Below are 21,802 nucleotides of genomic sequence, written 5' to 3' on the forward strand. Positions count from 1 at the left end.
TAAGATAGAGAAAGGCAAGAGGAGGGGTTAGAGCAGAGCAGGTTGGGTGCCAGCAGATGAGACAGATGTTGGGCCATACTGGAAAGCTTCGGCACAGTGCACCAGGACGCCTTCCTCCACTCCTGACATCTGGGCCTAGCCTGGGTCAGCTTGCCCGGTCGCCCTGGGCAATGAGCCTGTACAAGCCTTGTGGCAAACGGGGCTGGCGCTGCGCTGCCTTTTAAATGGTGCGATGCACTGAAGCACAGTTAATGCCCTCATATCCAGCCCAGTGCTCAGCGCCCGGGCCAGGCAGAGGTGAATGAGACATTGACAGACAGACACACCCACACACAAAGAGACAAGAGTGTGATTAAGAGTGTGGCAGGCAGTCATCACACAATGCTCACCCCATGTGAAATGTAGATGTTAATTGGTAGTAGGAATTGTTATGGTTTTAAGGCAGTTTGTCTTTATTTTCATATTTTTGCAGGCTGCAGTTGTAAATGTGCAATGCAGCGTCATCGCTGGCAGCAAGAAATCTGACAAATATCTGCCACTGTATTTTCCAGCACATATTGCCATGCTGTGACTTTATTAAAGAAAAACAAGATGCACATTTGTTTTTCCACAGAAAGTTTCTCTTTATACTACAAGGCATACGCTCCAGGAAAAAAAAAACATTGATGGGAATTAGGAGCATATTAATGTTTTTTCTCATAATTGATTATATTGTATATTGAGCTATCAGCATTTGTTGTTCTACTAAACAAACAGAAGCTGCCCGTCTTAATTGCGTAGTGTACTTCGTAGATGTCTAACATCATTAGCAGATTGTGTAGTCTCGGCGTAATGTCGCAGGCAGAAAAGTGAACCTCCCCGTTTAACCTCTGCTGCCTCCAGAGGGCTTGTTTTTAATTACCAGAGGCTAACAGGCTGACCTTGGGCGTGCTGCACTCACTTTGAATCCATGCTTGCTGAGATCTGCTCTGCTCTACTGGGAAACAGGGAATGATGGGGGTCAGAGGGAAGACCTTAGACTTTGTGTTTGCGTGTCTCCTCATTTATGTGTGTCGTATCTGTATTAAGAAATAATCGTTTTTAGGAAAAAAGCAAAACCTTTCAAAGCACTGAAGAAAAAAAAAGGAAGTTGCTCCTGCTTTCGAGCTAAGAGGAAACTATAATATACAAGCACATATTTCTCATTCGCCAGATTTTTTTAATACCCACATTGCAATCGCATTAGCTGTTATATTCATTTTGCTATTTCCTGTTTTCATACAAGCAGTGCCTTAGTGTACGACTCTATGGCTTTTCATGAACAGAAATATTACATGTGTCCTAGAAGATGTTCGCAAAACAAATAGATCAAAACAGCTACGTTAAGAGTATAAAGGGAAAAAAAGGAAACCGAAGAGTCCCAAGCTCCACTCAGTCTTTTTCCTCCTCTAAACTCTAATACCCCAGAGTTAGAGCACTGACTTTCAGCTTGACCCTAAATACCATGAACCTTTCGCCGCCCCCACCTGGGAAGTAGATATGAAGAAGTGCTTATTAGATGAGAAAGAGTCAATTGGGGGAAGCAGACAGATGTCTTCTGCTTAGGGAGACCAGCCTTGGCAGGATGCATAATCCCTCCCTGTACTGTTTTGTGAGGTTGTTGTTTCAAACTTAATTATGTACCTGGTGTCAAACAATAATTTTGTAATTCATTGCAAATTCGCAAATTATTTTTCACCGAGACATACCGTAATGCTAAAGCTGGGGACACACCAACCCAATATCAGAGAACTAGTGGCCGCCTGTTGTGTCGCCTCACGTCGTCTTTGTCTTGGCCGACAAGTTGCAACGAACACATCACAAAGACTAGAGCCAACGGCCAGTTAGCACGTTCTGCGTCTGCCTGACAGGAAATAACTCTCCATTCGTCATTCAAAAAGGGAAACAGGAAGGCCGAAGACTGCGGATAGACAAGCCGTTGTTATGATACGTACATGAAACAAAGCAGCGTTTGCTGACCATTTTCACACCGCTCTCACTCACCACTTAGCTTCATTCCAGATGGTCATGTCGTTGTGAAAATATCTTTTTATTGGAATGATCAGATGAGACGAAGATGAAAACTGAGAAGAGCCTTCTGTGTTTTTCCTCTTGACTTTACACGTTGGCTTGCTTTCATCACTTCCGTTTCTCTTCTCGTGCACTGATTCGTTTAAGCTGAACAGCCTATCAGAGTGAATTCTCTCAACGATAAGCTCCGCTGCCGTTTCAACATGCTGAATCGGCCAAAAAAAAACTCAGACTCGGGCAGACTAGAGAGCCGTCAGTGAGGGACACAGCGAAAAAATTTGGCCGACGGACGCTCACCAATGGCCCCAAACTGTCCGACGGCCGACCGTCAGCTTGGTCTGTCAGGGCCTTAGGCGAAAGCCTCCAGACTCCACACATTGAACACTGAGGTATTTCATATCTGTCCTTGAGTAGTGTATGGTGGGCTAACACAGCTTTCATCTGTCCTTCTCCCCTGATTGTATTTATTGTTCTTTGACTCTTGGAAGCAGAGTGTTCCTTGTTACAAGGAGAACCATAGCTTCTCACCCCATGGCACTGACCTGCTAATCAGCGCTGAAAAGAGGGAACCCTGACTGCGTCTAATTTGAGGCAAAGTCTAATTATGCTCTTTTTCCGGCACAATAAAGTTCTTCCCAGTCAAGGTCAGGGGCATGCTCGTTGACAGGCCTGTTAGCAAACATCTGTCCGACAGACTCGGCTTCCGCTCCTTTACTGAGACTAGCCTGGAGTGACAGCCAGTGAATAGAGACTCCCCTCTCTTACTTTCTCTGTCACTGTTTCTCTCTCTCTCTCTCTCTGCCTTTAACCCCCTCCCCCAGACACACAGAGTGCCTTTACCGCTGACATTAACTAAGTCTAGCTCAGATGAGAAGAAAATAGAGTTGGCTCCTGTGTCCATTCCTGTCGGAGACAAAAGGCTGTTTGTGAGGGAGGTGGGGGCAGTGCTATCATTGTAGGAACATAATCAGTCTGTCATTTCCGCAGCCCATGTGCTGTTGTTATCCCCAGGTCCCCTGGAAGAATGGACCTTTTGTACTGCCGCTTATGTGGCAGCGATAAAGTTTCTTACAGGAGCACATATGTGTTTATAGCTGGAGATATGTGCACGGACATAAAGTGCTTTGTTTGGCTTTTAGTCTGCATCTACACTGTCAAAGGTGAGGCCAGCGGGGCCGGGTCGCTTTTTCCCCCGATCCACACAAACGCAGTCTGTATGTGACCAGTTGAACCGGGAAACGAGACGGGGTTTGCTGATTGGCCAGAGGAAGAGAAATTAGATTTTCCCTGACGGCACCATCTGACTGAATAAACCCAACAAACCATGAGGTGTACCTAGTGTGAGGATAGCAGGCCAGTGGGGGAGTTAAGGGGTGCTATCTGTCTGATGAAGTGAGACTACATGGAGTAACACTCCCTCTCAGACAGTAGCTCTATTTGACAGACCCCTGCAATTTGCAGCAGGAGACAAAAGCCAATTTCATCACTTACCTGGTGGCCAATCAATACAGACCTGGGGCGGATAGAAGTCTCAGCGGGGCAGAGCTCTGTAGAAAAACAAGCACAAAAATAATCATCACATCAGTCTGGTATTATTCGTTTCAGGTTTTAATGATATAAGAAATGGGCGCACAACTTAATGTCAAGACATTAAACTGTAACTTTATCCAGGATAAAGGATGAATTACTACGTCAAAAATCTGATCCAACAGACAATTAGCAGTCTGTGGCTCACCAGATTTTTTTTAATACTTCCAAACCCTCATATCAACGTCTTTAACCACCCTTTCTAGCGTATGCCACATAATCAGCCCAGTGGTGGAAATGTAAATTGAGCTCTCAAGAGTTCAACCCTGTTACAGGCCCAACTGTTATTGAGTGCTTCGCCCAGTCATTTGAACCACCCTCTTGTGTGGTAATGTCACCAACAGTTGGACATCTTACTGATTTAACGCCAAGGAAAATAACGGTGATTACATCAGTGTTCTTTGTGCAGGTTTCTGAGCCTTAATAATGCCTGTGTTTAACATATTCTGTGATGGCAGTCCAAACTGAGGTTGGGTTTCTAACATTGTGGAATGGGACTGTCTCACATGGCTGCGTGGAGACGAATCCCAGGCCAGAAACTTCAATAGGAAGCTGTGTAGATCTAGAGAAATGAGAGATCTTTGCTAACACACTTGCATCCAGTCTGCAAACTTTTTCTCTGTGATGAGTGGAAAATAGGGGCTCCAAGTATTTTGAATGAAAGCCATCTCTGTGTGGTTTTTAAGACTGCTGTCTCTCTCTGGGTTCAGCCTTTGAAATACAGTTAAGACCTTTGATGGAGGTTCTCTGCCAGCCTCATGGAAAGAGAGGAAAGACGTAAAAGAGAGAGAGAGAGAGGGGGGGGAGATGAAGGCAGACACAGAAGCAGAGAGAGTCTTCTAGGGAGAGGAAAAGACAGAATATAAAACTTTGAATGTTTGCTGGATTTGGATGTTAACGGCTTTCTCCACCTCCCTACAGCAACTGTATGCCGCCCAGCTTGCCAGCATGCAGGTCTCTCCTGGAGCCAAGATGCCTCCACTCCCCCAGCAGCTCAGCGCTTGCGGGCCCATTTCTCCCTCTTCTCTGAAGAATGACAAGAGTTCCTCCAGCCCCATCACTCACGTCAAGGTACAACCCTTTAACCTGCCCACCCACCAGCTCAGGCCTTGAGTGGTACTTGACCTAGCCTAGCCTAGTTGGTGTTGTCTACACCGTTCACTACTTCAGTGTTACAGCAGGCCGGTGCTGAGCCCAGCCTCAAACAGGCCATCAATCTGTAGGGCTTTAACAAGGCCCTCTCTCTCTTAACCAGAAGTCTGTGGACATGGTTGCTATGGCTATAGCTGCTCCAAGCCAGTAATTTGTGGAACACATGGTTTCTAATTTTTTTTTTTTTTTTTTTTTTCTCACAATGAAAAGTTTTTTTTCTTCTTAACTGAAAAAGGAATAAAACCATTACAACGGGGCCACACAAATGCTGACAAAAGTGAAGCAAAAAGCAGAATTGACGACTTTGTTTGCCTTGTAAACAAACCAAATGCAGGATGTGTGTTTGCTGCTGCTGTATGGCACGGCTCCACTAGGCCTCCACTCAGAGGAAAGGCCATGCACATCATCCCCACTCACTATAAGGCCATAATCAGAAACATACGCCCATTTGGAGTAGTTTAGTGTAATAATATCACAATGGAGAAGGACCATAAATCATGTCGTGGTAGAAAGGCACTCTGGCTTTCTCTTCACACACAATCCTTCAGGTCTCCTGCCTCCTGGGATTTCCACTGAAAGAGTACCATTAAACTGACTCAACACTGTCATTTCATCACATGAATACAACCCTCTATTTATCAGATTAGATGGATGCCTGTTAGGCCAATATTAACACAACACTGATTCTAGTCAAAATATTACAAATATTATCACAAAATTGAATAAAATGAATTATACATAAATGGAAAGCAAACACAGTCCAATGGAATCCGATCGCCTTTAGTTTTGTTTGTCTGCTTTCAGCTCCACTGCATGACAAACTGTTATTGGCACAGCAATAACAAGGCCTTGGGGCAGTCTATGCTTGAGCCATATGTTTGGACAAGGAGACACTTGGGCTTTGAAAAAGACTGTTAACGACAGCATGAGCCCTAATCTGATTTAAGAGACTGCTGTATACACAGGGCGATTTATACTGCGCAAAGTGACATTTCTCTTCTGGGTGTTTGAGTTGTTTCTATTCAGAATCATTCAGCATTTATTGTTTTTAAGCAAATCCACTGTGTGCATATTTATTTTGGTGTGGGAATTTTGTTATATTTAGGTGATCAAATATCTAATTATTTAATTCAGATTTATATTTAAATGTATTTAAATACTGTATGATATCTGGATTCTGTATCGGTGCATCCCTAATATTTCAGTATTTGCAAAAAATCAAGTCTATTTTCTTTTGCTCTTTTCAACATGAGTTTAACACAACTACTGCCAGCTTTGCACAGATTGTTGCTAATAAGTCATATCGGTTACTTTTGTTTTGAGTGTGTTTATCCTCTTAAGAGCTCAGTTTTTAAACCATTTTAAGCAAAGGAGCAGGCTCTGAAAGGTATTTCCTATGCTTCCCATTGTTGATCTGCAGATACCCACATAAAACATGTTTGGTCCCAGTTGACAAGCTGCTGACGGTGATCAGCATCCTCTTCTGACCTCAGAACTACACTATTAAGTTTTTTATTCCAAATCACATCATATTTTTTAGGAATAGGCATATCAAAGCATATGATAAAACCAAGTATGCACAAATGAGGAGTGAAATTAGAAAACAAGTTAATGAAGTAGATAATGCAAGTCGACATCTGATGAATGGAACAGCTGTCTTTGATCACTGGCACCGCCGTTATCTGGTCATTATTTATTCTTCGAACCAGAGTGCAGACACAGAGAGCAGGGAGGAGGAGAGGGAGAACAGATGAAGACGTACAAGGAGACAGAATCTGCTTTAATTAGTGTGAACAAAGGCGCTGGGCAACTGTGAAGAAGATCGCAGTGGCACAGCTCCTAAGGAAGGATGGATGAGGAGAGGAGAGGAAAGGAAAAAGAGAGGGAAGAACCAGGGAGGAGGTGCGGGTCAAGATAGGGATCCTATAATTAACCAGGAACAGAGGAGAGCTGTGCTGTCTGAGAATCCTGAGCCCCTCTAAAAATGGAGGGGAGGGGGGCACCAACCACCAACTCACATCTGTCTTCTCTCATGCTCCTATCTCTGCTGCCGTAGGAGGAGGGAACGCAGCCGCTCAACCTGTCTGCTCGGCCAAAGACGACGGACATGGTGAAATCTCCCACGTCCCCGACACATAACCTGTTCCTCGGCAGTAAAAGCAGCCCCAACAGTCTCCTCGGCAAGGGCGGCATCCCCAGCCCACTCGGAGGGCTGGGCCTGGGCCTGGGCCGGGGCTCGTCTCTGGGTAAGACCTCATTGCAAGGTTTTGGTACTTCATATACGTACATGCCACTGTCAGGATGTTGTTTGTCTTTATTGGCAGTGTGTGCTCTACAAACTAACTCTGCTATGTATGTGTGTGTGTGTGTGTGTGTGTGTGTAGATATTCTGTCCAGCCTAAACTCTACCGCGTTGTTCGGGGACCAGGACACAGTGATGAAGGCTATCCAGGAGGCTCGGAAAATGAGGGAGCAGATCCAGAGGGAACAGCTGCAACATCACCAGCAGGGCATGGAGGCAAAGCTGTCCGCCCTCAGCTCAGTGGGCCTCAACAACTGCAGAGTTGACAAGGTTAGACTTACTATCATATAGTCTGTCTCCGTTTTTATCCCTGATTCAGGTCTTCTCCATTGCAAGCTTTTTCCGTAGAGCAAAAAAAAAAAAAACAGTTGACCACAAAGAGTTCTCCCTGCAAGTAGTGGAGGAAAGAAACTATTAAAGAAAGTGGAACATGGTGATTTTGATATAGCGGTAATTCTTAAGGCTAACATTTTTTATTTAATCCGTGTCCAGGGTGGTCGTATTGATAAGAGCTGGCATAGTTCAGTGTGTACATGTGTGTTTACTCAAATTAGTACGAATATGTTTGTGTGTGCGTGTTTAGAGGGCTCGGCGTTGTTGATGTTGGTGTGAGGGCCATGACAGGCCATGGCGGTGCCCGGTGTGGGTTAAAGAAGACTCTGAAGTCTATGCCCAATTAAAGCAGACTTGCAGCCCTCTCCGTCCCCTGACACGGGATGGGGCTGCTTTGTACCAGGAGCACACACTCCCAGGGATTCCCCTTTAAAAATATCTTCAATCGATGAGTCAATCAAGGAGAGAAAAAAGCTGTCCTCCTCTCTTCAGCTTGATGCCATGTTGCCAGTTGGCTGTGAGGAGCAGGCAGGAACTGGGAGCGATGCTCATTAATATTTCAGCACCTGACACTTTCAACCAACAGCCTCAACTAGGTCAATGTATATGTAAAAAAGTCAATGAATATCTATTTTGATTTCCCTCTAATTTGGTGTTTGGAAGAGATCACTGTCTACGCAGGTGGCAATCAACTATGCTCTTACTGAAGTGAAGCAAATAAATTGGTGCAGCCCACAGAGAGAGGACAGAGACGGAGCCTCTCCTGCACTTAGCCCTTACTAAACCCAAACAAAAACTGATCTTTACAATTATCAATTATCTAATTTTTGTGCTGACAAGCTGTCATAAATGTCACAATTTCTCACTAAATTGAAACAGGCTGTTTATGGCTTTCTTTGTTTAGTTACAACATGGTATGTGAGGCTTTCAGCACAAGCACACAGGAGCTGGTACAGCTACCTCCCTACCTCCCAAATAAGGTGAACCTGTGGTCAACCAAGCAGCCGAATCTGCCACGACATGAAAGCAGTAACTGAACAATGCCTGTAAAGAGCTATTTTTCAACAGGCGGCACACACCTACAGCTACATTGTCCTCAGCAGGTAGAGCTTAACGTTTTTTTTTTGCTTAGTCTTTTGTGTAGGATTTAGTTTTGTTTCCTCTGAATCTTGGACTTGTCTGTTCAACGTATGTCAAAGCAATCATCTCAGAGGAGGAGAATGCTTCTTGTTTTTTCTAAAGGGATCTTCTGCTTGAAATAGTCAGTCACTCCTCACCTGTAATCTACCTTTTGTCTGTGTTTGCCACCTGCGGAGAGAGAGTGTGTTTTTAAGGAAAGCGAGACAGAAACAGAAAGCGAGAGAGTGTGTGTGTGTGTGTTGTGTAGGGTAAGTGAATGTGAAGTAGTGATAAAAGGCAAGCATACATTGAAATGCTATTTAAGAAATGAGAACATTAATGGGATTATAGTATTCAAAACACAAAAATCTAAACGTCCAATAATAGAGCTAGTTCAGGTGGAAAATGTGATAGTTGCATTTGTAGTCATTTAGGCTCACACACACGTCTCTGTTTTCATTACAGCATCATTTATTGTCTTGTTGAATGACACCTTAACCGAGCTCACGCTTGACTCTACGGCTCGCGCAAATCATAGTGAGATATCGTCACCTCTTAGTTTCAGTGACACTGGCCCTATTAGGACGGTGTGAAATGAGAGGCACGCTTTATCAAGTCAGCTAAAAGAATTGCCCCATCATCTTCATCCTTCGGCTGCAATAAAGAACAGTGAGCTGTAATTCAGCGGCGAAATGAGAGAGAGGGAGAGCGAGTCTTTTGCTGATACAACCCTGCGATATAGGAAGGTTTGAATGCCCCTGATAAAAGCTTTCACTTTGGTCAGTTTCAGAATATTAATATTTCAAGAAAGCGCCTCACCTGACATAAATATGGCGCGGTCTTTAATAGCTCCCCCCCCTCGTCCCCTTCCAGTGTCTTGTTTGGAAGTTTATCATAGAGAGAGCTTACATGAAGAAGAATCTGGAAAGGTAACATAAATGGGATTAAGGAGAGGTTAAGATCATCCAGCGTGGCTGTTAGAGGGGATATTAAATATTGATTTATCCCACTGTAATGACCGGGCAGAGGAGTGGGTCTAAGTGCTGCTTACAGATGGATCAATTCATCTTTTCATAAAAAGTGTGTCTGAACAGTACAATGCATTCCTCCCTAACCTTTATCACTATGACTCTCTCTCTCTCTCTCCCTGGCCATTGACCTAGGAGAACATGGTGTAGATCAGACTCTCTGTTCTACAGTATACAAGCCTTTAACCTGAGGACATGTAAAATATTCATGCATTACAGCAGCGGATTTTCTTTCTAGTCTTTTTATTTGTCTGTTTGTACTATATCCCATCAGTACAATAAAACCTTTTACAACCCTTCTGCAATTTACCTTTTTGAAATATTTATCTAAAGGTATTATTGTCTGCGGAGGGCAATTACTTTGTTCCATTATTTACCAACTCCTCCTCACCCAGTGGAAGCTTTTACCTCGAATGTGCCTACAGGTCAAATACAGTACCTCTCAATCCATTTGTAACCATTTGAATTGTTTCCCTCTATTATGCACTGTAGCTATAACTGGACATGCTGTTTTTCAGGGTCACGGGTGAATAAATATCAAGCATATGGTATGGTATCTGTATGTTTTCACTCAGATGGTGAACGCAGAGATTCAACCATGTTATCCATCTTGTCATCAGCATTTATGGTCTACTGGAATATATGGCCAATAGATCAGCGGGGGTAGTACTTTCTGCTGATAAATATTCATTGGCTCAGCAGATGAAAAAAATCATTTTCAGAAAAAAATTGAAACAAAAATGAAGCGTTCTGAATCAATAAGCATAGTTTTGCAAATTAACAAAATAATTAGCAAAATGTACCTTTGCCCTTGTTATCCTCACTGTGTTAAGACAACCAGGCTGTTCTCATACAACATTTTTTAGCTACACATATGAAAAGTAATGCGATGTAATTCGTATATATCCCACAAAATCAATTTATATGTAATCCACGTATTTGTGAACCTGGAAATATAAAGAGGGACAAGCGCCACATAGGGAGGAGGTTGGGTTGGATGGGTGGGTCAAAAAACACCGTCAGTCAGCGTCAAACGTCAACGTTGATTTATTTGTCACGTAACTTCCGTACTTAAGTTACGCCACTTCCAATGTTATTTTAACCCAAACTGTGATCTTTTCCTAAACATAACTAAGTAGTTTTGTTGCCTAAACCTAACCAAGTAAATTTTTTCATAAATCTAACTAGGTAGTTTTATTTTGAAGAGACTATATGACTATATAAAATGCACAAAAGGTTAAATGAATGAAATGAAAAATGAGGATGTGTTGCAGGCAGCATATCATCTCTCATATCTAACTAATATAAGCTTTACTGTAAATGTAACCGGCCATGACATTCAAATAACTCACAATTCCAATACTTCATCTATCTTGTCAGTACAGAACTGGTCACATGTAGCCAATTAGCGGCTTTGCCAGAACGTATAATAGCTGCTGCTAGACCTTGTTGCAGATTTTCAGTTTACAGACAAGTGTCCGTAAACTGAAAATTACCTGTAAACGAGCACCTTAATTCCTCTTACTCAGAAATGTGTTAATTCAATTTTCAGCCTCTGCAAACTGTTTCCTCTGTGACAAAAGAAGAAAAAGTATTTTCACTTTATATTTCAAATTCCTAGCCTTCCCCATCTGTCTGTCTTGTACACACATTTTAACAAGTCCCTGACTGAGGTGGTGTCTAAATGGTTAGAAAAGCACACCATCGGCCATGCAGAGAAGAAGAGATAAAAGTGTTATTGCATTTCGGAACACTGACTGACCCAAATCTGCAGTAGTTTGTTGGCCCCGGGCCATTGGGCAATCCTTGTTGTTAAACCCTGTAGAGTCAGGTATGACAGATTTCTACACTGATGCATCAATTTCTTCTACTTTAGTTCCGAAAGACGTTGATGCCCTAGAGGTTGTGTGAGATAAAATATATTCCTCTGCTGACAGGTCCCTAACTGGAATCAAAAGGTGAAAGGCCAGTGTATTAACCTATTGAACTGCCCTTTTCTGCCCCGCAGCACGTCCTCTCCTCAGTATTGATGACTACAATTGTCCATTTCCCATGTCCCAAAGCTCAGCCTGTAAATATTCAAATGGAGCTTACACTGGTGCTCCACAAAATCCAGACTCCTAACCTATTGGTTATAGTGGTTATACTGGTCCCTCCTCTGTGTGTGTGTGCATGTGTGTGTGTGTGTGTGTATATGTGATGCCAGGGCTCTATTCAGGCAAAGCCCTCACAAAGACTTTGAATATAATCTTGTCTGGTCTGCAGCCCTGGAAGCAATTTTCTGCTCCTTTTCGACTGCTGTCTTGGAAATTGCAAACCAAGGCGTTTTGGCTGCAATGTAAATCCTTGGCATACAAGGGTTTGCCCATCCAAATTAGATTATGCTCAGCTCCCAGACACTGGCTGTAGCCAGCAAGTGCTATTGTGAAGATTGCTTACATTAATGCTTTGTCCAATTGTTCATGTTTGCCAAAAGAATAAAAATAATGTATGACTCTGGATAATATGTGCCTGTGCATGTGTGTGTGCGCATGTGTGTGTGTGTCTGCGGGCTCCTATCCCAGGTCAGGTCTTTAGCTCTGTCTTGCCTCTTCCCCAGAAAGACATCAAGACTGCATCTTGGTAGGGTCATTTGGCGGTGGTGGCTCCATTATTTCCTACAGTTGTCATTTTACATGGTGAATTTCTGGCCTGCTGCAGTTGCTCAGAAATGCTGCTGGCCCCGGTGGCTAAGACCTGTGATACCGCACTCACCACGAGGCACATACAACAAAGGGCGAGGGAAAGAATAGGCCACAAAGGACCATTTATAGTCTATGGTATTGTTGCAGTAGGAACATAATGGCTGCAGTGTCCAACAAGTCTTGAGGTTTTTGTCCATATGTGAAAGGGGTTTTGGTAATGCTTCGCTTTCTAATGTCCTGCTGTTTGCAACCTGGAGGGTTTGATAAGGCAGGAGATTTCAGCCCAACTTAACATTCCCTAGAGGACCCAGCGAACGGTTCTGGATCATTGAGGATTGGAAACCCGTTAAAGTACATGATGTCAACACAAATGATCTCAGCAGTGTGGAGAAGAACTTAAGAACGGAAAACTGTCAGAAATGTGTTACAGCGCTGAGAGGGTTATATATTACACACTAAATTATGTGATCTAATTGAATACGACATAAAATTGTGGTATTTTGCATTCAACAAAGTATGTATAATGTATTAAAGATGATCACAAAAAGTAGACACAACTACACATAGAAGAAATCCAATTGTTTAGACTAAATGCACATTTCAAATTGGCACTGAAAGGTCACATTTTGTGGGTTTGACTTGTTTCCCTCCAACAAAAAACAACTCATCTTGAATACTGATAGCATATCCTTTTATTAAAAACAAACAATAAACACTAAATTGGCAGAAAGCCCAGAGTAGAGTTACCTCACTATGTTTTTTTTAACATAGTTTAAGCTCCTTAATTTAATTAAAGGTCGTTCCTCCCTCTGTTTTAAACAAATGAGGTGATGGCCTGGCAGTACAAATGGGACTGGAATAGCTGGCCATCTCTGCTCTGTGTGATGTTGAGGACGACTACTATAGAGCAGATGCCAGCCTTTTGTGGCTGCTACTGTTGATTTTGCTGCTGCCTGCATTAGCCTTAGCAAAGGGAGAGCTCCGGGTAAAGAGAGAGCAACAGTCTGCATGAAAGGAATTGTGGGTTTACCGCATGGCTGGATGTACTTAACATTTAAATGGTTCAAAACTAGCAAAAACTACTGGAAAGCTGCAGACTTATAAATAACATTGCAACTGGTTACAATAAAAATACAAAACAGATGAGGCGCTGAGCTGTGAGGAGCTGCAGCCATGTTAAAGTGCAGCCTTTGTCTCCGTCGGGGCTGGGACAGATTGTTGAGGGCTTTAGTGTGAGACCCTCAGAGAGAAGACTCTGAGAGCCACAGACCACAGTGATGACTGACACTTGATACACAAAGCCCTGTATTGTGGTCAGAGAGCCGTTGCCTTCAACTTGCCACATACCAGGTGTGTGATATAACCAGAGCCAGTTTAGCACATTATCACACATAAGTGGCTGTTTAGGGGTCCTGCAGCTGTTAAAGGTTCCAATGATGAAAATTTTAAACACGTGTAATCACAAACTTTCCACCGTGAAGGAAACGCAGATGAAATTTTACCAATAGTTTAGACTAGAGATGTTGGAAAGTGAAGGAGTTACTGTGGTCAGATGTCACAGAAAGGGCTAAACATGTCATTTACTGTATACACAGTACATACATACACAGCCAAAAAATAACCTCGCTATTATATGACTTTAAGTTGGCAAGTAAAATGTGTCATGGCTGCCAGCTGCTTGAAAGAAATGAAGCAGTTTTCTCTTTAAATAATCATTCTGATGTCAAAGTGTTTTGGCGAGCAAACATGCCAACTCATTCTGTGCTTATATCGTCTAGTTTACTTATTCCGTCTTTCAACGTGGAGTCAGATCATTTTCTTCTCAAAATCACACCAATTGTAAAAAAGAAAAAAAGCATAATTGGTTACTACGATATCAAATAATTGTGTATTTAATGATGAATTGAAACAGAACATGAACTAAAGCATGTTTTGGACCTAGCCAACATGCAACAAGGACTGGTTTATCTATTTTCATCAAAGTATTAACATATGGGACAAAGAAAAAGTAATGAAAAAGGTAACGCCTGCACACTACTCCATGCCACGATTACCTTACCTTTGTCGTTACTGATGCTGTTCTGATAGCCTCGTACCTACACGATGTGCGTATAATTAATCTTCTTCAACTATGAAAAAGTAATACCATAGTCAAGTTTTTCACTACCACAAAATGTAGATTGTATCTGTTGTGATGTGGTAAGTGGTGCATTCATTTCTTATGACGTTAAATGAAAACTTTAAAATCATTCAGTGATTGACAGGTTGTTACCACGGCGTTTTCCAGTCTGGGAGTTGTCCGTGTTTTTGTCTCACAATTTTATTGTTTTTATTTATTTTACTTTATTGTAACATTTTGATCGCCTAAAAATGTCTTATTCAGCGTTCGGTTGCACTTAGCTCCACCCTCTCGCGTCTCCTCTGGTTGCAAAAAAACAAGACGGTGACGGCTAAAAACCAACATGCTGACGGACAAAATGCCAAAATACTTCAAAACGGCAGTCCACAAACCATTATGGGGTGACGTCACGGTGACTACGTCCACTTCTTATATACAGTCTATAACCCAACCCAATAAGCTGAGCAGACTCCAAAAACACTGCCCACTGATGTGCACCAGAGTCTACCTTACTCTTCGGTGTATTTTCCTTTCATCTCTATTTGAACAATCCCAGGTCGTAAGGTTTTGCCTTTAGCCTGGAGCTATTTACAAAGGAGAGAGTGAAGGAGTGTCAGGATTGGCAATGTGTTGCCTAAATATAGGGCAGGAGGAGGCACAATGCACAGGGCCGCCCGCCACCCGCCTCTGCCCAGAATACACCCTGTGGGCAGAGCAGCAGGCCTCCGGCACATGTTCTGCGGCCGGCCAGATTAGAGCTCTCTTTACAGCACTGACAAGGACTCTTTTGGGTTCCCTCGCCCAAGAAGTTGCACGGACTTCTGCTATCTTTTCCTCTTTCTACTCCTCTCTCTTCCTCCGTGACTCACAACTTCACTGGACTGGCTCATGACATCACTGGGCAGCCATGTGCGACTGAACAATATGCAACTGTTACCAAACTTTGAAGACAAAAGACTGTGCAGGCAGGGCAGATGAGATTATTGTGGGTGGCAGTTTTCCACTACAGCTCAGAGTGCATCGCTATAATTTTAGTTGTGGGGTGGAGAGCTGCATGCTGAAGTCATTTGAGGGAGGGGCCGCTTGCTTGCCAGCGGTCGTGGTCAGAATGGGAGGGGAATAATGTGTACTGCTACATCTTTTGTTTCCTCTCTCTCTCTTTATCTTTCACAGCAGCATGATTTTTCTGTATTTTTTGTGTTCAAAGTCTTTTATCGTTTCCTTGTACTGTACACCTTTTTATATCAGCCACATACTCTCTCTCCTCTCCTGGCCAGCTTCCTCAGATACTGCATGTCCTTTGCTACTTCTCTGTGTCAGAGTGATCAGTAAAAATTTAATGACACTATAAAATAATAAAAGTGCCATTAATTTATCACAGCACTTGATGCGTGGGCAGTAAAGAAGCATTAGTTCACTGAATATTTTCAGGCCTTAAAACAAAACCCCGATGCTGTGCAGATAATTTATGGCCCTAATTTCAAACATAATTCTAATTCGCAGATATAAATTACCAAACTTATAACCAATAAGTATATTAAGCTCAGTATATAAAATTTTATGAAAATTTGTGGTAGCATATTGCACAGATATTCTGATATTAATTAGCATAGCTAACACAAGGGAGGGAGGAATACTTTATATCTAGTATGTGAAGTGCTGGCTCATATGAAGTACATGTTTTCTATATAACAACAAATGATCCTTTTTATGTCAAAGCTACCTCAAAGAGTCCTCCAACAAGAGCCTCATTCAGTCGTGTTCCCAGCTGTCTAACGCGCTGGTGTTCTCTAATCATATGACTTTGTGCGGTGGAGAAAGAAGTTCAACACTGAGCTAGTTATTAATGAAATTCATTGATGGATGGGCCCCGTTCTCTCTCCTTCTCAGCCCAACATGATGCTTAATGATCATGAGTTTATAAAAGGACTTGATTGATCAGGAGGGACCGACGGAGCGCAGAAGAGGGACGAGATGACTACTTTATTACAGATATACAGTACCCGTGAACGCTGTGTCTTCCTAGTGGACTGTCCAAGCAGCATCTGAAGCAGCGCCGTCGCCCATCCAGCTAATCGCACATCAGTCACTTTGTCATCGGGCTGCTAGCTTCTTTCATTAAGAGCAATAATGTGGCTGGGTGATGAATACAGCTCCGTGCATGTGTTGCTTTGCGCAGAACGTGACACCGGGAGAGAGGCACCACCACCACACTCCATCCTCTCTTTACAAAGCGTCCTCTTGCCCAGCAGGGACCGCCACATATGTCATAATTAGAAAACACTTAAGTAAGCAAAGGGCCGTCAGACAGACAGGCTCTAATCACAGGCCATAAGCAGGTAGTGGTTAATTGTATATCAGAATCACTCAGCTGGCCATAAATAATGACTGCTCCTTCAAGTATGAGGGTAAATTGCAGAGCTCTTTCTGTCTCCCTCGCAGTCCCTTTCTTTTGAGGAATAGTTCTTGAATAAATAAAAGCATGAGGAAAATCAAAATGCTGTGAAAGGCCTCAAATGGATCTTCATCCTTCATCTTGTCATCTTTTTTTTAACCCTCAAGAAAAAAAAGGTTATACAAAAGGGGGGAAAAAAATGACAGATTTCTTAATATTCTTTTTAAAATGTGCTGTAATTACTGATGACATGATTTCATTTGTCAGGAAAAGATAACAAAATGAATAAAACGCAGCCGTAAAAATAAATATTTTCACTCACGATAGTTAGATCTGCTTAATTGTTTAGCACCTTCTCCTGTCAGTGGGGGGGGGAAACAAACTTCCCTCTGGGCGAAAAGTGAAAAAACAACAAGATGGTGCAATGCATTACAAAGAAGGAGCTAAAAGATTGATGCGTGTGTTGGTGTCGGAGTGTGTGGCAGGGGAGCTGTTAGTATTGTGTGGGGACTCTACCTGTGTATCTGATAGGCATGTTTAGAAAAGAAAGAGGCAGAGGTCAGAGCAGACAGTACATCTTTGGCAGAGATTGAACGCTCACCCTGGGAGTAAAACAAATGCTCTTTTTTCTGAATGGTGGCAACATGCCTGCTTTTAGTGTCATCCAGGCGAAACCTAGGGGGGGCAGAGATTATTTGTATCATGCAGAGTCAAAGTGTCCATCTCCTAGTTGAGTCTTTAGAGAGGAAGACAGCCCTTTGCTAATGCCCTGTGTATTCACTGAGGAAGTAGGTCATTCAACAATGGAGCCAGCAGCAGTCGGCACTCTCCCCTTGCATAATACATTAAGTGTAATGTGCAGCAACTATTCAGAGGCCCCCCGAAAGCTGTTATTTTATTCTGTAAATGCACACGGACATGACATTTAATATTGTCACGGAGCGCTGAATGACAGGGTTTCATTGTGCGTCAAGTACAACATGATGCCAAGTTTAATCTGAGCACAAAGCGACATGACAAACGGGAAAACACGGTGTGTTCTCTAAAGCATGAACTCTGAATAAATGATGGACGCTGAGCTCTGGGCACTGTAGACTGGAAAGGAGGATGTAAGGAGAAGATTACAGAGGAAAATCTGAGCACTGCAAAGAGGGCCACGGCCCCATTGTGTGCCTCGGATCACAAAGTATCCTTCTGTAAATCTATTTACAGCACCCCTGGCCCTCACTGTCTCTCTGCCTCCTGTCATCCATTATAGCAGCTGCTGAATAGAGAGATGAGAGAGGAAAAAGCTACATCTCGCTCATGTCAAAAGAGCAGCTCTTCAAAAGAACCTCCATTTACCAAAGACACTTTTTTTTCTTTTCAAATTTTCAGATTCCTGATGGGGTTATTTTTACAATTCTATCACTGTACAAACGTGTATATGTGCTTGTTCGTGTACCTGACTGTTTGTGTTTCCCCCATAGGAGAGGGCGCATTTTGAGAGCATGGGGCACCACCTCGGCAAGCTGGGCGAGGAAGGAAAGATCGGCCACAGAGTTATTGACCTCACCAGGCCAGAGGATCTTGATGGTAAGACTACATTTTGGTTTTTCTCTTTTATTAATTTTTTTTATAACGCACATAATTGTAATTGACGGCTTGTACGTCAGATGATCTTATGTTTCCTCATAATCCATACTAAAAGGTAAGCGCTCTGGTCACATGATAGTCACATGATACCGCCAGTGAAAATGTCTTTTTTTATGTAAAGGAAAACACAAAATTGAGGCACCATGTGACAATTCAATTCATTGGATCCACAAGAGTCTCAGCTTTCTAGTCATACCCAATTCCAAGACTGTTTAGGGACATCAGTATGCAGAAATATTCAAATACACCATTTTTAGAATAGCCAAAAATAGCACATTTGTACTGTATGCAAAACACTGAATGCTTTTTGCCTAAAACTACATGTGATTATCATAAAGTGTCTGTAAAGGGGAGACTCGTGGGTACCCATAGAACCCCTTTTGCATTCACATATCTTGAGTTCAGAGGTCAAGGGACCCCTTCGAAAATGGCCATGCTAGTTTTCCTTGCCAGAATTTAGCCTAACTTTGGAGGATTATTTGGGTACTGAGATGAAATTTATGTGTGCTTGAGCACCCCTAAAAAGAGTCTAAAATCGCCACTGCTGAATAATGTTAAGTGGATTCTCTATAGACTAAACTTTGAAAGCAATGATGGCTGATAAAGCCTGCTACTCCATGTGTCCCAGCTTTAGATGGTAGAGTGTATGGGTGTGTGCAGAAACATGTGCGTATGTGTGAGGCAGATATGGGGGTTGGGGAGTGAACGCCGTTTGAAATGAGCCGTGGCTCCGAGGTTTTCACAGGTAGGTGAGCGGAGGACGAGGGTGCCTGAGGACAAAGCTGGCTTTTTTCCAAGCTCGGCTCCTGTTGCTGTTGTGCTTGTTTGAGGTCCCGGGCACAGGGGTGTAAATTTGGGTTACACCAGTGTGACAAAGCATCATCTCCCTTTGTGGCGCTGGCTCCTACACGGGGGCAAGGAGTAACCTCAGTGCACCAGTGTTTGTCCGACATAAATATTTGTGGCAGTTTCCATGGCACTTCATAGCCAGAGCAAAGAGGAAAATGGTTCTGACTCATCTTTGATGTCTCAGGGCAGAAGGATAGATATTTCTCAGGACAATGTAACCCATCGGCATCTGTAAATAGCATCTTAGACACTATTCCCATCAGTTTTAGAAAGCCTGCATAATTGGTTCACATAGACCTTTACAAAATACATATTTTTACTCCCCATAAAAATGTTTGTTTACAGACTCTTAGTTTCACATCACACCCAATCGTGAAGATGAGAGCTAGAGGTGCATTTAGTGGATTCATTGACATGTTTCCCATGTGAGCCACAGCAGCAGATCCCATCCCACCCGTCTGCCTCCTCGGACAGATGTGCTTCCAGTGCTCGTTCTCCCAGTGGGAACCTTCTCTCTGTGGCTACTGTGGAGCCGGGACTGAAACAGAGCGCACACCAGGGCAGTTGTGTCCTTTTAAGTCCCGCGCAGGGCCGAGGGAAAGGCTCGCGCCAGACGCCTCACATCAGTGTTCCCAGTGGGCTATGGATTAGGAGCAGGCAGAGGTTAGAGGAGAGGAGAGGTCTTCTTCCCAGGGGGAAATGGCTGGGAGCCAGGGCAGCACACATAACTCAAAACACACAGTTAGCATTTCTTCTCTTCCACCACAAATATATCTGTCTGTCTCCTTCAGCTTCACCAACAGGAAAACACATATGGATGACTGATGTGAAGCAGGGTTTTATGATGTGAACCACAAAGTGTTTACTCTTCTGAGAACATGTTTACTTTTGAAATCCTTGTTGTGAGGATTTTCTGCTCCCTGCACCAGTCGCGGCTTGGCTCCCTGGTATACCTTGATATAGACAAACATATAGAATCCATCTAATTGAAGCTTATTTGTGCTCTGTTTAATAACCTAGAAAGCTCTCATTTGTTGATTTACATGTCAAAGGTCACGCAGATGTTGGGGTTAAAACCGGTTTAAATAGAATTTAAAAGACTATATTTATTATATTATGTAGTAAGCGTCTGCCGCACATAAAAATATTAGGGCTGTCAAAGTTAACGCATTAATAACGCGTTAACGCAAATTTGTTTTAACTCCACTAATTTCTGTAATGCATTCACGCAACTTGTGATTTTTAGGTTGTAGTGGGCTCAGTTCTGAAGCTACAGGGAAGATACTGGCATCATATGAGAATAAAAGACCTAAGGAATCCATTGGTACCAACCAGGTCATACTCCAACCCTAAATTTTGGCAAAGAAAAACTGACATGGTCATTTTCAAAGGGGTCTCTTGACCTCTGACCTCAAGATATGTGAAGGAAAATGGGTTTTATGGGTACCCACGAGTCTCCCCTTTACTGACATGCCCACTTTATGATAATCACATGCAGTTTGAGGCAAGTCATAGTCAAGTCAGCACACTGACAGCTGTTGTTGCCTGTTGGGCTTGAGTTTGCCATGTTATGATTTGAGCATATTTTTTATGGGCTTGAGAGTTTCTGGAAAATATTTGTCATTGTTTTGTGTTGTTAATTGATTTCTAAAAATAGATATATACATACATTTGCATAAAGCAAGGATATTTGCCCACTCCCATGTTGATAAGAGTATTAAATATCTGACAAATCTACCTTTAAGGTTCATTTTGAACAGATACAAAACTTGTGATCAAATTGCGATTAATCGCGAATAATTATGGACAATCATGCGATTAATCACAATTAAATATTTTAATTGATTGACAGCTCTAAAAAATATTGTCATTTTTATTCTTCTGAAACAATGGTTATATGCCACCAAGACGTGTCAAAATGTTTACTTTTAATCGCCCCATTTTAATGTAGACATCTGGGTCTATTTTGCCAATTATCAAATAAATGCTTACTGAATACTCCATGAATTCATAAACGTAATTAATTTTGGGACCATTCTGGTACAGAAGGAGGGAGTTTAACTTGAAATCTCACCCTTTTTCTCAGTAGTTCACAACACACTGCATACTGTATACTTAACTGAAAAGGAAAATTACTGGGTGTACCTCCCAGCCCTTACATAGGGTGTGAAAGCCCCTTGGTGTGTAGCAGCTCTCTCTCCAGAACAGAGCAACCACATTGAGTAGAACCAGCGTACAGCGGCCTTCTGTCATCACAGCAGTTCACAGAAAGCTTTAGGTTGCTTGAGCTAATATTTGCGAAGCATGCAGCAACCAAAGTCCTAACGACTTGGAAAAAAGTGGCAAAGGAATGGAAATAGATAGGATTTCCTTCATTTTACAACGCCACGAGCCACACGCATGAACCCACCGCAAATTCATTAGGTCTTTTTAAGCTCTGAAGAAAACCAAATACCACAAAAGGCCTCAGCCATGCCGGGCCCTTTGTTCATCCGCATATAGCAGTATGGAGTTGCTGTGTAGCTGAGGATTTTGTGTTTGTCTAAACCG

At 42.7% G+C, this 21,802-nt stretch overlaps 1 protein-coding gene across 10 annotated transcripts in view; it reads left to right on the top strand.

Moving 5' to 3' along the window:
• The window catches only part of sox6 (SRY-box transcription factor 6), a 154,842-nt gene that overhangs the window by 119,425 nt on the left and 13,615 nt on the right, over positions 1–21,802 (top strand). For all 10 annotated transcript variants that reach the window (XM_037790351.1, XM_037790329.1, XM_037790387.1 and 7 more), the window contains 4 exons: positions 4,558–4,707; positions 6,845–7,034; positions 7,173–7,360; positions 18,238–18,343. In XM_037790351.1, coding sequence (XP_037646279.1) covers positions 4,558–4,707; positions 6,845–7,034; positions 7,173–7,360; positions 18,238–18,343 — 634 coding nt within the window. The remainder of the gene's footprint in view (positions 1–4,557; positions 4,708–6,844; positions 7,035–7,172; positions 7,361–18,237; positions 18,344–21,802) is intronic.

This window comes from Sebastes umbrosus, chromosome 2, assembly GCF_015220745.1.
Source record: "Sebastes umbrosus isolate fSebUmb1 chromosome 2, fSebUmb1.pri, whole genome shotgun sequence".
In the NCBI taxonomy this organism is placed as follows: domain Eukaryota; kingdom Metazoa; phylum Chordata; class Actinopteri; order Perciformes; family Sebastidae; genus Sebastes; species Sebastes umbrosus.